The sequence below is a fragment of the Pantherophis guttatus genome, chromosome 7, assembly GCF_059756535.1.
Source record: "Pantherophis guttatus breed Tessera chromosome 7, ASM5975653v1, whole genome shotgun sequence".
NCBI classification, from domain to species: domain Eukaryota; kingdom Metazoa; phylum Chordata; class Lepidosauria; order Squamata; family Colubridae; genus Pantherophis; species Pantherophis guttatus.
The window spans coordinates 17,197,356-17,215,747 of NC_142069.1; the positions used below are offsets into that span (position 1 = coordinate 17,197,356).

Here is an 18,392-nt window from a genome sequence, read left to right on the forward strand (position 1 = left end):
CACTGGTATAAATTGTTTTGATGGTCTTCAAGATGCTGGCCATTCTTAATGAGTTTTTTAAATGCAAAGTAGTATAAACAGATTTAATTTTAAAAAAAACTGTTGTGATGGGTAGTTTTGCCCATCACATAGTTGCCTAGAGAAAAATAAAGCAAAGCACAGAAGGCCTTTGGCAGATTTATTGAACTTCAAATTCACTAGCTTCTCCTGCGTTTAGTTCTGCTGCCATTGAAAAATAAGATGATCAGGCTTTTTTTGGTATGAGTCTCAGCTTCCGAATAACAGAATAACAGAGTTGGAAAGGTCCTTAGAGGTCTTCTAGTTCAATCCTCTGTTCAAGAAGCAGGAGACCCTGTACCAGTGTTTCCCAGCCTGTGGTCTATTGACTCCTGGGGGGCTGCAATGTCATCACAAGGGGTCCGCGAAGGCTTGAAGAAATGTTATGATTTAAATCTTGAGTGAAGTCTTGGGCAGGGGTCGGCAGCCTTAAACACTCAGAGAGCCATTTGGACCCGTTTCCCACAGAAAAGAAAACACCGGGAGCCACAAAACTCTTCCCATGCCTGACTATTTCCTGAGCAGCCCCAAAACTAACATATATAGTTGAATTAAAGATTCTGTTTTCTTCTGAAACTTTTCTTTTCTTGGATTTATCCATGGTTGGCCTACTGGGAGTCAAATGCTTAATAAATTGCGTGTCGGTAGGTGTCGCACATTGGCTGTTGTGATGCATATTTTGAGCGACAGGGAGCCGCAGCAGAAGGATGAAAGAGCCACATGCTGCTCCAGAGCCGCGGGTTGCTGATCCCTGGTCTTGGAGGGTCCGTGGCCAAACTGGCCATGGTCTGTGTCGAGCCGTCAATCTGCTGCTAACGGAACTCGACACTGACGACCTGTGACTGCCAAAGCGGTGTGTGTGTGTGATTGGGAGGGGCAGCTGCGCGACACGGGTGTTGGTGATGGGTTTTGGGGTGCGGATAGGGCTATGATTACACGGTGCTGGGTGAAGCGGGATCGCGAGGGTTGAAGGGATTGGGACCGAAGCTGTTGACAGATCCGCGTTGATGTCATCACGAGACGCCAATGTGAGGTGGAGACAGAAGCTGACTTCTCAGTGCGCTATTTAAACAACGCCTAGTGCCGATGCGGGAACTTTGACTTGATTGCTGTTAACATATCGGTTAGCTGCAAATAAACCATCTTTGAACCACCACTTGAGCGTGTTTCCTTGTGGAATTGCCCTGGCAGCCCAGCGTTGCTGAGAGTCTGTGTCCACAAAAGGTAATTAAATGGCGTCTATGGTGAAGAAAAGGTTGAGAACCACTGCCCTATTCCAATTCAGACAAATGGCTGTCCAGTCCAGAGGTGGTATTCAGCAGATTCTGACCAGTTCTGGAGCAGAAATTTTGAGAAGTTTGGAGGACCGGTAAATACCACCTCTGACTGGCCCCACCCACATCTCTGCCTCCCGAGTCACAGCTGATGGGGAGGAAATGAAGATTTTGCAGTAACCTTCTCCTGGAGTGAGGTGGGAATGGAGATTTTACAGTATCCTTCCCCTGCCATGCCCACCAAGCCATGCCCACCAAGCCATGCCACGCCCACCAAGCCACACCCACAGAACCGGTAGTAATAAAATTTGAATCCCACCACTAGTCCAGTCTCTTCATAAAAGCCCCCAATGATGAAGGACTATATTGTATAACAGCTCCTGTGAGTAGAAGTCGAAGATTGGGGCTACCCATGATGAAAATAAATCAAAATGTGGTTCAGCATGTTATATTTATTTATTATTTTATTTATTTATTATTTAAATTTCTATACCGCCCTTCTCCTTTTGGACTCAGGGCAGTGAACAGCCAAAAATAAAACATTTGTACACAAAAGTTAAAATAGTTTTAAAATAATTAAATAGAATTTGGCCCATAATTTAAAACATTTCAATTAAAATCAGTATCAAATTTTAAAACCAATATAAAATCAGGCCAGCCCGGCTAACTGAAAGAAATAGGTTTTAAGGGCCCGACGAAAAACTATATGAAAGTTGCCCATGGTTTTTAAAGGCATAGAGTCTATGAAGCCATTTACAAATCATGGACAAGCATGGCGTGGCTTGGTGTGCTATCCTGAACAGAGTCACAGTCAACTGGTCAATGGATATTTTTTATCACTGGAGTGGCTAATGAACAGTCAAGAAAACCAGCACAGGCCGCAATGCATCCTACCTTCTTATGTTCTTAAAGGCAGCTTCAGGCAGTGCATCGGATCCATCTGTACTTGGCCCTGGAAGATCCTTCTCCGCAATGAGATGTTGGTGGCAGGGGTGGGTTCTAAATTTTTTTACTACTGGTTCTGTGGGCGTGGCTTATTTTGTGGATGTGGCTTGGAGGTGGGCTGGTCAGTCATTTCTGGAAGGTCCTCGCACTTACGACCAGTCCTCGCACTTACGACCCGACTCATTTGTTTGCTTTTAACACTGATCAGCTGTAGGACGGCCCTTTGAAGCCCCGCGGCAAGAGTTTAAACAGTTTTTTTTCCCTCTAGTCATCAGCTGGGACTCAGGAGGCAGCAATAGATTGGGGGTGGGACCAAATAAAAGGTAAGAATAACGTGGGGGGGTGGGAGGGCGGGGCGGGGGGGAGAACCAGTTCGGTGACGTCATATCGTCACCACTACCGGCTCGGCCGAACCGGACCGAACCGGGAGGAACCCACCACTGGTTGGTGGCCAGATGACCACAGAGACTGTCTGTACTCAACCAGTCACAAAATACAAGAACAATGGGATGTTCAAAGAAGCAGAATGGCATGATGCCGTCACTTTCAATCTGCCCTGCCTTTAGCATTTTCAATTGGTTTTTTTTTTTTTAATCTGTAGAGAATAAAAGGGGCTTTGATGGATAGAAACAAGCAACTACAAATATGTTTTAAAAAACCCCAAAAGTATTATCCTGTTTCCCCAAAAATAAGACATCCCCTGATAATTTATTTATTTATTTATTTATTTATTTATTCAACTTGTATGCCGCCTTTCTCCGAAGACTCAAGGCGGCTTACAATGCATTTAAAAACCATATATAAAAACATTAAACATTAAAACATTAAAAACAATTAAAACCCATTCACATCATTCATGGCCGGATCTCGCCAGATCGCAACAGCGAGATCAATGACCCCAGGCCTGCCGGAAAAGCCAGGTCTTCACCGCTTTTCGGAAGGCCAATAGGGTGGGGATGATCCGGATCTCAGAAGGTAACTGGTTCCAGAGAGCTGGGGCAGCCACAGAGAAGGCCCTCGCCAGCGGGCCTGCCAGCCGGCATTGTTAAGCTGAGAGGACCTGGAGGAAACCAACTCTGTGGGATCTTACCGGTCACTGGGAGCTATGTGGTAGAAGGCGGTCTCGAAGATACCCTGGCCCTGAGCCATGTAGGGCTTTAAAGGTAATAACCAACACCTTGAATTGTAACCGGAGACCAATAGGGAGCCAGTGCAGCTCGCGGAGAATTGGTGTAATGTGGGTGTACCTAGGTGCACCCACGACAGCTCGCGTGGCTGCGTTCTGGACCAACTGTAGTCTCCAAACACTTTTCAAGGGTAGCCCCATGTACAGCGCGTTGCAATAATCTAACCGTGAGGTGACAAGGGCATGAGTGACTGTGAGGAGAGCCTCCTGATCCAAGTAGGGTCGCAATTGGTGCACCAGGAGAACCTGTGCAAAGGTCCCCTTAGCCATAGCTGACAGATGTTGCTCTAATCTTAGCTGTAAGTCTAGGAGGACACCCAAATTCCAAGCCCGTTCTGAGGGGGACAATTTCTCCCCCCCCCCCGAACCAAGGATGGACAATCAACATAGTCTTTAGGAGGCAATACCCACAGCCACTCGGTCTTGTCTGGGTTAAGTCTGGTCATGTGACTGAACTTTGGGTGCTTGGCAACACGGCTGTGTTTATAACTGTTTGCAGCATCCCACAGTCACATGACAGTATTTCACAACACTTTCATCCCAAATTGGCATTTCTAATTTTCAGCAAAACAGCACCCATAACAAACCATTGCTATGTTTAATGTGGTGATTTGCTTAACAACCATCACAAGAAGGGTTGTACGAATCAGATCAGTCATGTGGTAAAGGTTCCCCCGCACATGTGTGTTAGTTGTTTCCGGCTCTAGGGGGCAGTGCTCATCTCCATTTTAAAGCCGAAGAGCCAGCGTTGTCCGAAGATGTTCCGTGGTCATGTGGCCGGCATGACTAAAGGCGCATGGAATGCTGTTACCTTCCCACCAAAGGTGGTCCCTATTTTTCTATTTGCATTTTTTATGTGCTTTCGAACTGCTAGGTTGGCAGAAGCTGGGATACGTAACGGGAGTTTACCCTATTACGCAGCACTAGGGATTCGAACTGCTGAACTGCCGACCTTTTGATCGACAAACTCAGCATCTTAGCCACTGAGCCATCGTGTCCCCTCATCTACATCTACATCTACATCTACATCTACATCTACATCTACATCTACATCTACATCTACATCTACATCTACATCTACATCTGATCTGATCTGATACACACACATACACTGCCCATTTCACTGTTCTGTTTTAGGACTGTCATGACTTATGACCATGATGGGCAGGCTCCATTACAGTCGTAAGTCAAAGATTACCTATAAGCATCTGTTGAAGTGAACTGCAGCTCATGAAAATGTATGCCTTTGAATGCAGTTGGTTAGTTGGGACCTAACCTAAACTAACAGGATTGACCTCTAGCAAAGGAAGTCCATGGCACCTTGGCTGCCTCCAATTGGTCACAGAGAGAGCTTAACCTCTCTGAGGTGGCTCTGATTCTGTGACTATCCTGTGTGGGCAAATGCTTTCCAATTCAACAAGCCTCTACTTATATTCTACAGTTCTTCCAGGAATGTTCTAGTGATATTCTTGGTCTCATTCATCCCCCTTGTCTGTTATCTTCACCTTATTGTATTTCCCTCACTGTTACAAGCAGAGTCCTTCTTTTTTTTAGTTCATCACCTGTTTGCACCACATGCCCAAATGTATGTATGTTTGCTGATCACTGCCTCAAGAGCAGTCAGTCTTTATTTGTTCAAGGACTGGCCAGCAGTTCATGATATTCTTAGAAACCGTTTCCAAATCCATAATTCACAACTATTTATTTTCTTTCTTTTGTTCTTTCTCAGTGTCTTGCTTTCACAGCCATACATTTCCACTAAGTAAGTCTTGCTTTAACTATTCCTATCTTTGTTGGTAGTCTGATCCTTGATGGTCTTCTTTATTTATTTACTTTATATATAAAATTTCCATTTCACCCACAAATAGACTCTAAGGTTTAGACTCTTATCTAAGTTTACCTCCTATAGATCCATCTCCTGACTTATCTAGCATTCTGTCTATTTTTATCCATTCTTGAGCTCAATAAAGTCATCAGTTTTGCATTTATTAAGTACACAGATTGGCATTACCTTTGTCTTTTTTTTAATATTTAAAAAATATTTTAAAAATATTTTTAAAATATCTTTTCGTTTTCCATTTTTTGCTTTTCTAATGAGCTCTTTTGAGCCTGAGACATTTTCATCTGTCAAAGAATTATCTTCTCCATATTGAGATTTGTAACTTTAAGTGTCCAGTTTTTATGTCAGCTGCTATTTCTTCTGAGACTGCAACTTGTGATGTATATTTCCTGTGCAAGTTAAACAGATATGAGGTCAATGTGCATTTTTGACCCTTTTTTATTCTGAATGGTTCTATCCCTCCAAACTTCATTCTTACAGAAGCTTCTGTTTCCCTGTGAAATCTTCCTCACTAGAATAATCGGATATTTAGGTATGCTTAGGATAGATTCTTCTGCCAACCTAGCAGTTTGAAAGCACGTAAAAAAATGCAAGTAGAAAAATAGGGACCACCTTTGGTGGGAAGGTAACAAGGTTCCGTGCACCTTTGGCGTTTAGTCATGGCCGCCACATGACCACAGAGATGTCTTCAGACAGCGCTGGCTCTTCGGCTTTGAAATGGAGATGAGCACCGCCCCATAGAGTTGGGAACGACTAGCACATATGTGAGAGGGGAACCTTCACCTTTACCTTTTAGGATAGATTGGGAAGCCAAAAAAAAAAAAAATCATTCTGGAAGGTGACAGTGGCAAATCTGTGACAAGCCAAAAAACAAGTCCCAAAGTCCCAAGGAGATTTGACCATTACTAATGCATGACTGTTGTTTCTTGAGGCAGTAAAACAAAGACATTAAAAATGATGTCACAAGTTATTTCAGTGTTTTGGGTTTCTATACATGCCCTTGTTTATTGGGTCATTGATTTCAGTGGAGAAAAACAATGGAGAAAATTATATGGCATACCGAGGAAAGATACAGTAGGTGCGCCAAATAAAGACACAAGAAACATCACAAGAGCTGTGGTGGCGCAGTGGTTAGAATGCAGTATTGCCAGTTCAATCCTAACCAACTTAATGTTCACTCAGCCTTCCAATGTGGGAAGCTCCCCTCCCCCACAAAGAATGAAATATTTTGGGGAATATTAAAAAGGCAGGATAGAATATTTCCCCTAAAGGAGAAATGAAAAAGAAAAACTTAAGGGAGGCAGAAACCAGCCCCCATTTCCCTGCCCCAAGCAGAAAATGAGGAGGCCAGCTTTCAGAAATGCAGATTTGGTAATCCATTCAGAAAGACTGGCTCAAGACAGAAACTCAGGTAAGCAACAAACAAAAGGTTGACAAAATTACCTCAGACAAACACCAAGGATTTGCATTTCCCTTTTGCCTATAGAGCCAGCCATGACTTCTACATGACCCCATAGGAATCCAGAAGGTATAAAAACCCACCCACTCTAAACTCCATTTTGTCAGCCGCACCAGAACCACAAGCCCTGATGGTTCTGTTCATCAATAAATGGACCTTCTTTCCAATCAGCCTCCAGCCTTGTGCTGTTTCCAGAGTCTTTCTCCCAGCTTGGAACTGAACCAGATGGATTTTCCTTCCAACACCATCTTTCTGAGGTCGGTAAAATGAGGACCTGGATTGTTGGGGGCAATATGCTGACTCTGTAAACCGCTTAGAGAGGGCTGGAAAGCATTATGAAGCAGTATATAAGTCTAAGGGCTATTGCTATTCTTCATCCAGGTCTCAAAAATTCGGCAGATATTACCCGCAGCAAAGATTATACAATGAACAGAAGCATACCAGGACAGACTATGGACTGCTATAAGCAACATTACACCCAGTAGTTACAAGAATCTCTCACTCTCATTTATCTGGATAAATAGGCTCAGGTGCAAACAAATAACAAGAGAAAAAAAGAATGAATGTATTTTTATATTTTTAATTTGCAAAAATACATTTTGCATCTATGTAAATACATTTTGCATTTTTAATCCAATATATCTAGAGGGTGTCAGGCTGGAAAAAGGTAAGAGAGCCTGATTTTAATATGTGCACTGTTTAGGGTTGCCAGGTCTGCTTCCAAAAAATAGCGGATAAGCGGGGGGGAGGGGGTTAAGTAGTAAAAAAAATAAAAAAATGTTTACAATTAAATTATATATTTTCTTACAAACAATTTACAGTAGGCGTCGTATTTGTTCTGTCGGTTTCGTTGTTGGTAATCCATGCAAAAGTAGCTTCCCAGTCTTTGGTGTATTTGCACACTCCTCTCTTTCGTTTTAAAGAATTCAAAATCTCGCCGCTGTCACTCTCATCACTCGAAGCCATTTTAGGTCAGTCGACACAAGCTACAATACATTTTAAAAATGTGAACTGTACATAATTTTATAATATATTTTTATTTTAATCTCATCATTAATTTTTTCGGAGAATCAAGTTCAATGGATATTCGATCTTTGTCTCATTCTAACTTATGAAAAAAAAGACAAAACGCGATTCTCCTATCCTTATTCTCTTAGACTGTACAGCTTTAGATTACGTACCATTTCATCATAAAGCTTTTGAATAAAAAAAATGTCCACTATTTTGTGGAAAAAAAATAGTGAACATAATGTGAAAAAAGCGGACTGTCCGCTCAAATAGTGGACACCTGGCAACTCTATAAAAATCTGTTTTTCGAATTCTGATTGTTCACCACAATCTAGTTTTGTTTTGGCTAATAGAGCCCAGCAAAAAATTTGGGAGAACTCCTTTGCCATTTTGGTGTTATTGCTTTACATCCAAAGAACATTTTGTGCATCTACCTATAGCAGGAGGGCAAGGTCATTTCCCTTCCTGATTCTTAATGTTGTTTTTTTTTCTCTTCCAGGCCTCTAACCCTGGCTTCACTGGGGAAAGTGTAATCAACATAAACCATTATGCTACCAAGAAAAGTATGGCAGAGAGCATGCTGGACGTGGCCCTCTTTATGGCTAATGCTGCACAGCTGAAGGCTGTCCTGGAACAGGGACCTTCATTCCACTATTATGTGGCTCTGATAGTTCTCATCAGTGTGTCCCTCTTCTTCCAGATGACCATTGGGATTCTCCTTATTGTGATGGGTAAGATGGTTTTTTTTTTTTTTGCAGGCCTTTAATTCAGGGGTGAAATGCTCCTGCATCAGACCAGATCTCCCGATCCGGTAGCGATCTTGGCTGGTGGTTTGGCGATCCGGTAGCGATGGTGGAGCAAAGCTCCACCCACCCACCCCAGTGTCATTACTTCCTGGTTTTAACCAGGAAGTAATGTATATTTTTACCTTCTGCACATGCAGAGAAGGTTTTGCGCATGTGCAGAAAGTCTGCATGTGCAGGTGACATGCATGTGAGCTCAAGCATAGCAAACACGCATGCACGGCACGTGCGTTTCCAAACCGGTAAGGAAGGTAAGTAGATTTCACCCCTGCTTTAATTTCATGGATGGTATAAAGAGAGCTTTCCTGTTCTTCATTTCAAACTGTAGTTGAATTGTTTGAATCATTTACAGGAGTAGCTACTGTATGTAAACAGTCCCAAAATGCAAATGCCTAAACTAGCCCTTAGAATTACTCAACACCAGCCTTTTGCGATGTGGCGCCCTTCAGAAATGCTAATATTGCTTACTGATTTGTGACCTCAGTTTCCACCTGGTTAACAGCCAGACTGCAACTTTTTTTGGTGAGTAAAGATTGTGGAAAGCACACTTAGAAGAACTAATGGTTGAGAAAACTGGTTGGCAGATGATTTCTCTGACCTACGGGCAGTGGTGGGTTTCTACTGGTTTGCCGCGGTTCGAATGAACCAGTAGTGGCGGTGGCAGGAGGCTCCGCCCACCCACCCAGACATCATCACAGACACTCTGCGCATGTGCAGATGGTTCTGTGCATGTGCAGAAGTGCCGCACGTCAGCAAAGCAAGCATGCGCATGTCTGCACGTTCCCGATTCTGAACTTGTAGCAAAGGTAAGTGGAACCCACTACTGCCTACGGCTCACCTTGTCATCTTTCAAACATTTGTTTTATTTATGTATTGGCCTTTATTGAACTAGTCAGACAAACCAATTTCTGCTGGTTCGAATCTCTCGAAGGCTCAAGGTTGACTCAGCCTTCCATCCTTTCTAAGGTAGGTGAAAGGGGGACCCAGTTTGTGGGGGCAATAAGCTGACTTTGTATAAATATACAAAAGTATGAAGGCTATTGCTTAACGCATTGTAAGCTGCCCTGAGTCTCCGGAGAAGGGCGGCATATAAATCAAAATTTTAAAAAAAAAAAACATAGCAAAAAAAAAAACATAGCAAAAAAAAAAAGAAAAGAAAGAAAGATGGGAGAAAGGAGCAAAACTACAACAGGGAAAATTATATCTGTAAGGGATTCTCCTATATGTATATATGAACATTTTAATATCAGTTTCAATGAAGGATGTTCTATTTCCTTGTAACCATCCATATATAATCTATGTCTATAAGCAACGTGTTCATAAACTGCAAGTAACTTCAACTCTTCAGTCCATTCAGTGATATCATCCTACTGTTGAAAGACTTAATAAGAAAGGCCATGGGAAATTAATTTTTGTTGCCCAGCCATCAGTTTTGTATAATGGGAGGTCATTCAAAAGAATATAAAAGCCCAAATATAATTTTTTTCTCAAAGAAAAAAAAATAATATATGTAATTACTTTTTCCTAGAATATAATAATTTTAGGGCATTGAAAGTACAGGCAGTATTTGAATTACAACCACAATTGAGCCCAAAATTTCTGCTGCTGAGTAAGACTAAGTAAGTAAGTAAGTAAGTAAGTAAGTAAGTAAGACTGAGTAAGATTAAGTGAGTTTTGCCCCATTTTACGACCTTTTTTGCCACAGCTCTTAAGTGAATCACTGCAGTTGATAAGTTAGTAACCCGGTTGTTAAGTGAATCTGGCTTCCTCATTGACTTTGCTTGTGAGGAGATCACAAAAGGTGATAATATGCCCCTAGGACACTGCAATGGTCATAAATATGAACCAGTTGCCAAGCATCTGAATTTTGATCACATGATCATGGGGATGTTGCAAAGGTCGTAACTTACTGTAGTATTAGAATAGAATTTTTTATTGGCCAAGTGTGATTGGACACACAAGGAATTTGTCTTGGTGCATACGCTCTCAGTGTACATAAAAGAAAAGATACGTTCGTCAAGAATTATAAGGTACAATACTTAATGTTAGTCATAGGGTACAAATAAGCAATCAGGAAACAATATAAATATAAATAAGGATACAAGCAACAAAGATACAGTCATACAGTCATAAGTGGAAGGAGATGGTGGTGGGAACAATGAGAAGATTAATAATAGTGCAGACTTAATAAATAATTTGACAGTGTTGAGGGAATTTTTTGTTTAGCATATCAATACAAATAATAGTTGGTTAAATAAACAGTAATCTGAGAACTACTAAAATTTTTGACACTGACATTAAGACAATTTCCTACTGCTGAAACAAAATGGGGATTGTCCTATTCCATCTTTAAAACTCGCGCAATTTAAGATCCAAGGGATTTATCAATAGTGAGTTTGCTGCCTCCCCAGTCCCTGTTGGACTACAATTACTATCAGTCCTTGTCTATACTAGCTGGAGTTGATGAGAAGCGAAGCCTTAAACAATACTAAGCTTGGAAGCCTGCAATTAACCAGGTCACGGGGAGCAATCCAATTTCCATCACAGTGCTCTTGATGGGGAGACTTTGATACTTGCTGTCAGTAGCCATGAAAACACGGATGTGTTTGTTGCAGGTTGCAGCCGAAGCTGCCTACACACCATCCTGCATCGACCCCGTTTCTTAAGTAAATCCACCACCCTGGTGGTTTTTTCCCTTCCCTTTGTAATCGCTCTAGTCTAGTTCTTTGAATCTCTGTGGTTACAGATAGAGGAAGCAGTCTCCGCAACTGTCTGGGTTGGTCCTCCATGCTCCTTCCCCTTGCCTCCACCCCCCTCCACCCCTGCCCCCCCCATGCCCTTGCATGATAAAAGCAGCCAGTCTTTCTCTCCTTATGTGTTTGGCATTGAAAGGAATGACAGGGTCATGAACTTGAGCTCCATACAGCTGCAGTCCTGCTGTATCAATAGAAACTCTCTTCTATATATAGAGGCTGATTGTTAGCATTCCCAACATGCATGGATCTTCCTGCACCCCTTGGCTTTCAGCTTCTTAAAAAACTCTGACCAAGGGTGGGGGGTCCAAAAAGTGACTCATATATATATTTTTTTCCAGTGGGTCAAGTGTCATCCAATCCGTTCTTAAAAAGCAATCAGGCCCCTTTGGATGGAGAGTTGCATTTGGTTTTCAGTTAAACAAACTTCGTTGAAAATCGCTAGCTGGTTGGGCAGCTCACCAAGCGCCAAGACGCCTTTTGCTATTGGTTCCACATGTCATTTGCATGACAGCAAATCCTGCTCCTTGGGGGGGGAGGGAGAAGTAATCAGGAAGGGCCACATGTTTCCTGTCACCTGTTCTCCATATGCACGTTTTATTTTAAGAGTGGTGTAAACTTATATTACATCAAGGAAATGTATTGTTTTTGCATTCTCCTCTTTGCTAAGCAATGAGAAATTCAAGGAGGAGAGAGAACTGGGGATGCAGTCTGCTTCTGAAATATTCGATTTAGCTATAAATATGCAACTCAAGACAAGCAACCATAACTAATCGAAGCCCTGTTTCTCAGCTTTTACATCTCACTGTTTTGTAGACCGGGGGGAAAAAAAAATCACATATACCCTGTTTCTCCGAAAATAAGACCCAACTGGAAAATAAGCCCTAGCGTGAATTTTCAGGATGCTCATAATATAAACCCTACCCAAAAAATAAGCCCCAGTTAAGATCGTCAGCAGATGGAGGCGTTTAGTACTATATCTCTCCCAAAATAAGACCTAACAGGAAAATAAGCCATAATCTGTCTTTTGGAGCAAAAATTAATATAAGACCCGGTCTTATTTTGGGGGAAACACGGTAGGATTGGGAAAGACAACATGCTTCATTGCCCTGACTTTTTTGGGAGAAAAATCAAATAAGACTATCTTGATACTCAAGAAATCATAAAATAATTCAATGCATTTTTGTGATTTTTAGTGTTTCTGAGTCTTGGGGAAAGGCACCTGTAATTGAAAGGAGGGAGGGATCAAGAAAACAAAGTACCTCTGTGTGAAATTTTGACCAGATTGGATTTAATGCTTATAGTTCGACTGAATCTGAATGATGTGGCAAAACAGCAGCTCCTGGACTTGCTCAACAATGTTACCACGGTCCTCGTTTTCATCACAGTCATTATCAACATCTTCATTACAGCCTTTGGGGTGCAGAAGACAGGGCTGTATCCAAACACTTATGGACGAAGGTTCTACTGACTCTTGAAGGGGTAAGAAGGGGATGAAATTCCTACCTAGCTCTTCGTTTGACTAGGTTGACATTTCTTCGTGGACCCATTTTTCTTCCCATGCTTTCAGCTTTTAGCTGTCTGGTTAGCTACTTGAGGAAAAGTAACTTGGTTAAGTGTTACCAATTGGGAGAATGGACAGAGAAATGTTAAGATGGATAAAAAAGTAGAAGGTAGTGTGTAGTGTGTAGTGTTCTGAGGGGAACAGTTTAGTGTGTAGTGTTCTGAGGGAAAGTGTGTAGTGTTCTGAGAGGAAAGCGTGTAGTGTTCTGAGGGGAAATTGTGTAGTGTTCTGAGGGGAAATTGTGTAGTGTTCTGAGGGGAAAGTGTGTAGTGTTCTGAGGGGAAAGTATGTAGTGTTCTGAGGGGAAAGTGTGTAGTATTCTGAGAGGAAAGTGTGTAGTGTTCTGAGGGGAAATTGTGTAGTGTTCTGAGGGAAAGTGTGTAGTGTTCTGAGGGGAAAGTGTGTAATCACACTGAGAGGAAAGGATGCCAAAAGAAGCAAAAAGGGCTTTGTATTTGAGATCAGGGGGTTACATAAAAGCAGTGTGTATGCTAAAAGAACTCAAGAATAAACGAGGACTGAATGAATTGAGACTGAATATAAAAGCAAGTGACCATCCCAAAGAAGCACATTAAGATAGTTTGGTCATGTGGAGAGAATGAATATGAACTGAGTTGGAAAAGAAATGCTTGAAAGAAGAGTGAATGAGTTGAGAGGAAGAAGAAGATTGGGAAACTTGTGGTTGGAGGGAGCTAATGACACCCACAAAAGAGAGAAGTTAAGAGTTGAAACAACAAAAAAGACATATGAATCAGAATTGATTGTCATTGAACCAAAGACGTTTTATAAAGATAGAGAGAACAATGTCGGTGTAAAATAGATTTAGCCAGTGGTGAAATGTAAAATTTGTTACTACCGGTTCTGTGGGCGTGGCTTGGTGGGGGGGGACGGGTAATATGACTAAGTGGGCGTGGTCAACTTTTTTTTTTTTTTACTTTTAAAAGCATTTTTTCTACAACCTCTTCAGCTGAAAAAAATGCTAAAAAATGCTTTTAAAGCCTCTGACGATCCCAGCTTACTTGCCTGATCGGCAGAGGCTTTCTTTTTTTAAAAAAGCCTCTGACGATCCCAGCTGATTGCCTGATTGGCAAAACATTTTTTCTATAACCTCTTCAGCCGAGGCTTTTTTTCAGAGGCTTTTTTTTTTTTACTTTTAAAAGCATTTTTTCGGCCAAAGAGGTTGTAGAAAAAATGCTTTTAAAAATAAAAAAAAGCCTCTGATGATTGCACAGCTCAGCTGGGCAATGGGGCGGGGAGGCAAGGATATTTGCTACTGGTTCTCTGAACCACCCGCCTCCATCGCTATCTGATCGGGCAATCCGGTCCGAACTGGGAGCATGTCTCCTCTGGATTTAGCCATGTTACCTTTTCTTTTTTTCTTACCTCATGTCTAATATACTTTGTGCGGTATTTCTAATTCTTTGCTCTGCTTTGCATGATTTTCATTGATTGATCACGCGCTGGCAAGTCAGTCTCAAGTCTTAGGAACCATGTAGATCACAGGTGTCAAACTAGCCGCATCATGTTGCTATCACGTGACGTATTGCAACGTTTTTTCCCTTTGTGGAGCTGGGATGGGCGTGGCCTACATGTGACGCATCTGGCCCACAGCCGCCAGTTTGACACCCCTGATGTAGATCAAGGATGAGTAACTATGGCAACTTTACAACCTATAGACTTCAACTCCCAAGAATCCCATGGCTCAGGAATTCTGGGAGTTGAAATCCACAAGACATCAAGTTGCTGTTGGTTGCCCATCCCTGAAGTAGAGAGATTTTCTCCAGGAGAATCTTAGATAAACTTGCCAATTCTAAAATAGAATATCATGATGTGTGCATGTGTATTAATCGTTTCATTTAGTACTGGAAAAAAAATGCAGTGCAAACACTTCTTTTTAAATCAATGTTATACAAATAGTTCTGGGAGCCATTTTGGGCAAAGAGGTAGAGAAACATATTTTATAACTTTTTTTAAAAAAAAAATATTTCATGAGTTTATTCAATTTACCCCCTTTACATTCCATCAGCAGTGTTGGGATGGGTAGCGTGCATAACAGTCCTTAACCTTTCTTTTGATTTTCCTTGCAGGATGGTGTACACGGCAGATGACCGAGAGATCTTTCTGCAGACCTCAAGCCTGAAGGGCACCCTTTGATTTTGTTCCATTTATAAGCTCCCTTTTTTCTCTCAACCTTTTTCTAATCTATCATTCCATAACCAGCTCTACACATCATTCTGGAGAAAGATTGCATACAACTAAAAGCAGTGTGAAATCCAAATTTTTTTAGTACCGGTTCTGTGGCTTGGTGGGCGTGGCAGGGGAAGGATACTGCAAAATCTCCATTCCCACCCCACTCCAGGGGAAGGAGACTGTAAAATCCCCATTTCCTTCCCACTCCTGGGGGAAGGATATTGCAAAATCTCCATTCCCACCCCACTCTGGGGCCAGCCAGAGTTGGTATTCACTGGTTCTCCGAACTACTCAAAATTTCCACTACTGGTTCTCCAGAACCTGTCAGAACCTGCTGAATAGTACCCCTGAACTAAAGCAACCTGATGAGAAAAGGCACAATCCTAAACATAAACAGTCCAAATCCCCAAATGCCCCACTATCTATATAGACATGGGAAACCTATTTCCATGTACAGTTGTTGAAATCCAGTCTCAGACAGCATGGCCAATAGTTTGACATGATAAGAATTATATGGTAGCTGGAGGACAGTAAGTTCCCCATTGCTGAATTATTGCACATTCCGGGACACATTTAAACAGAATAACAGAGTTGGAAGGAACTTTGGAGGTCTTCTAGCCCAAGCCCCTGCTTAGGTAGGAAACCCTACACCACTTCAGACAAATGGATATCCAACATCTTAAAAACCTCCAGTGTTGGAGCATTGACAACTTCTGGAGCAAGTTGTTCCACTGATTAATTGTTCTGTCAGGAAATTTCTCCATCCTTGTTATTATACCAGTTTTTCAAAGTGCAAAGATACAGTTTCAGGATCACAGATTTTAGGGACATTTTCAGCAACTACTATGAATATTTTAGGATGTTGTGCAATTAGTTTTTTTTTCAGGAAAACTTACTGTATCAATCAGAACGCTGGGAAATGAGACATAGTGTTGTGGCCCGTCAGCGGCCCGTGCAGCTTGTAGCTGATTCCAACAGCGAGGAGGCTGGTGTGGTGCTGGCACTCGAGTCAGACAATGAGGAGGCTGGAGAAGATGTGGTGCCAGAGGCGGGGATTCAGCCAGGGCCTTCAGAACCTCCAGAAGCTCCCATAAGTGAAGAGGAAGAAGAGGAGGAACCTCTTCTCGATGCACAGGAGCACAGAGCTGCCAAAAGGCAGGAGTGGCTCCTCAAGAGGAGGTCTCCTCGAGAGTAAGGCTTGGGGCTAATTGGCCACTCCCTTAGCCTATTTAAGGAAGCAATTTGCAGGGAACAACTTCATTCATTCTTCTTCGCGTCTTGATCTTAGTTCTCTACAAATTGCTTCTGGGCTTTCTGCCAACCATAGTAAGATTGCGATTATTTATTCTTTGGATTCTTGTAGGCTGTTAAAAAAGTTAATTAACAGCTTTTGTTTGAAAAAGACTGATTTAATTTAGTAAACTAAGGTCTGTACAGACTTTGTTTGTGCTGTGTTCTTTGGGGTCCGTCGCTGGGGCAGAACACATTATTCTAGAGCAGGGGTGGGCGACTATGGCAACTTTACACTCAGTGGCCTTAGATTTAGATTTTTCTGAGCCAGCCATGCTGTCTCTGGAATTCTGGGAATTGAAGTCCACAGGTCATAAAGTTGCTATAGCTACTCACCCTTGTTTTAGAGTCATTGTTCTGACCTAGGCTTCTCAAGAGCATAAAGCAGACTCCTTGTCCTGACAAAAAACCCTTGTTATTAAGTTACTGTGTGTCAGATGTAAATGCCTTATTCTCCAATGTGTAAATAATGTATATATGGAACATCAGAGGTTAACTTATTCTTTGGACTTTAATGTATTCATAACTTACCACTCCCATTCCTAGCTCCACCCCTTGTATATATATAAGGAGCCACCCTCACCATTCTCGTCGCTTCTACCTTGAATATTCAGTGAATATAGAATGCCTATCATAATTAAAAAGAAATATATTTAAAGCTCTAACTCCTATTATCTTTATTGAGTCTGATCCTGAAAAAATTGCAACAAGCTGGTAGCAGAGGATGGTTAATTGACTCAATAAGTAATTAAAAATGTCCAAGAAAGATAGGCCCAACACCAGGGCCTACAGCAAAGAAATAGAAACTGATCAAGAGATGGTCAACGAATCCACCAATGCGATTTCGAGAGAATCCGAAGAATACACCACTGAAGAAGAAGAACTAATGAGTGAAAATAATGACCAGAAAGAAATCGAAATAGAAAATAACGAACTCAGGTCAGAGATATTAAAGATACTAAAAAGCCAAAAGAATGATGAAAGTCTCATCGCGGACCTCCAGGAGATGCTGAAGAACAGCGGAGCAGCGAGAGAGAAAAACGTCATTAAAGAAAAACCCAAAGATCAAAAAACCGTAAGTGAGATGACTACTGAGAAAATAGTTGTTAAAAAGAAAAGATGTGATCCCGCGCGAAATTTTGAATGGCAGCCATCTTGGTTTCAACGAACTTCAAAAGAGAATGGAGCAGAGCCAATCAAAACGCTCAGTTCAAAATTCCTGGCGCGAAAAACACTATCAGACGAAGAAAGTGAGAAAGAAGCCTCAAACTCTTCAGATGATCCAAAATCAGAAAGTGAAGACGATTTAACAAAATCTCAAGTAAAATCAGCAATGAAAACGCTCTTTGCTGCTTTTGGGCCAAGACTGAAAATTACCAAGACATCTACGAAGAAGCAAGAAATCAAACCGGCGACTCAAGACCTGCACGCTCCCATCCTGACTTCGAAAGCGACGACGCCCGAGCCCAGAGAGCCATGCCGATTTCGCCCTACACCACAGACAAGATCGAATACCAACGCACACAAAAAGAAGAAAAGAACCGTCGCCACCACCAAAACCCCAAAAACCGAGCCAGAGACCGACTCATCTGAGGAGGAGCGGATCGAGAGAGCTGAAAGGGAGAGAACCTTCCACGACGCCACCAAAGAAGAAATGAGCAACGCGCATGTGCGAAACTACGTAGACGACCCAGAAGGACTTGAACTGGCCAGAGAACCGCGCAGACTCATTGCAAGCATCCCAATGCCGTTCTGTAATTTCCTGCACTTGAGAGATCACGGACTGCCCCAGGTTGTAAGTAATGGACAGAATAATGTAGGTAACTTACCCAGTGACTTCCCAAAACTTAGAATTGATGGCATTAATTTACAAGAGTGGTACCAACAGCTTCAGGTTATTTTCATGAAAGAAAATTTACTATTCTTTATAACTAGCCCTCCAAGAAGACCTTGGACTTTAAAAATAGATTGTTTACATCATAGAGCATTTTTCATAATAATATCTAGCGTGTCTCCTGCAATG

At 41.9% G+C, this 18,392-nt stretch overlaps 1 protein-coding gene across 1 annotated transcript in view; it reads left to right on the forward strand.

Annotated features, from left to right (window-relative positions):
* Positions 1 to 16,808, forward strand: part of NINJ2 (ninjurin 2) — a 79,173-nt gene extending 62,365 nt beyond the window's left edge. The window contains exons 2-4 of the mRNA XM_034402960.3: positions 8,269 to 8,500; positions 12,630 to 12,807; positions 14,977 to 16,808. Of these exons, the coding sequence (XP_034258851.1) occupies positions 8,269 to 8,500; positions 12,630 to 12,796 (399 nt within the window). The 3' untranslated portion in view covers positions 12,797 to 12,807; positions 14,977 to 16,808. The remainder of the gene's footprint in view (positions 1 to 8,268; positions 8,501 to 12,629; positions 12,808 to 14,976) is intronic.
* The last annotated feature ends 1,584 nt before the right edge of the window (positions 16,809 to 18,392 follow it).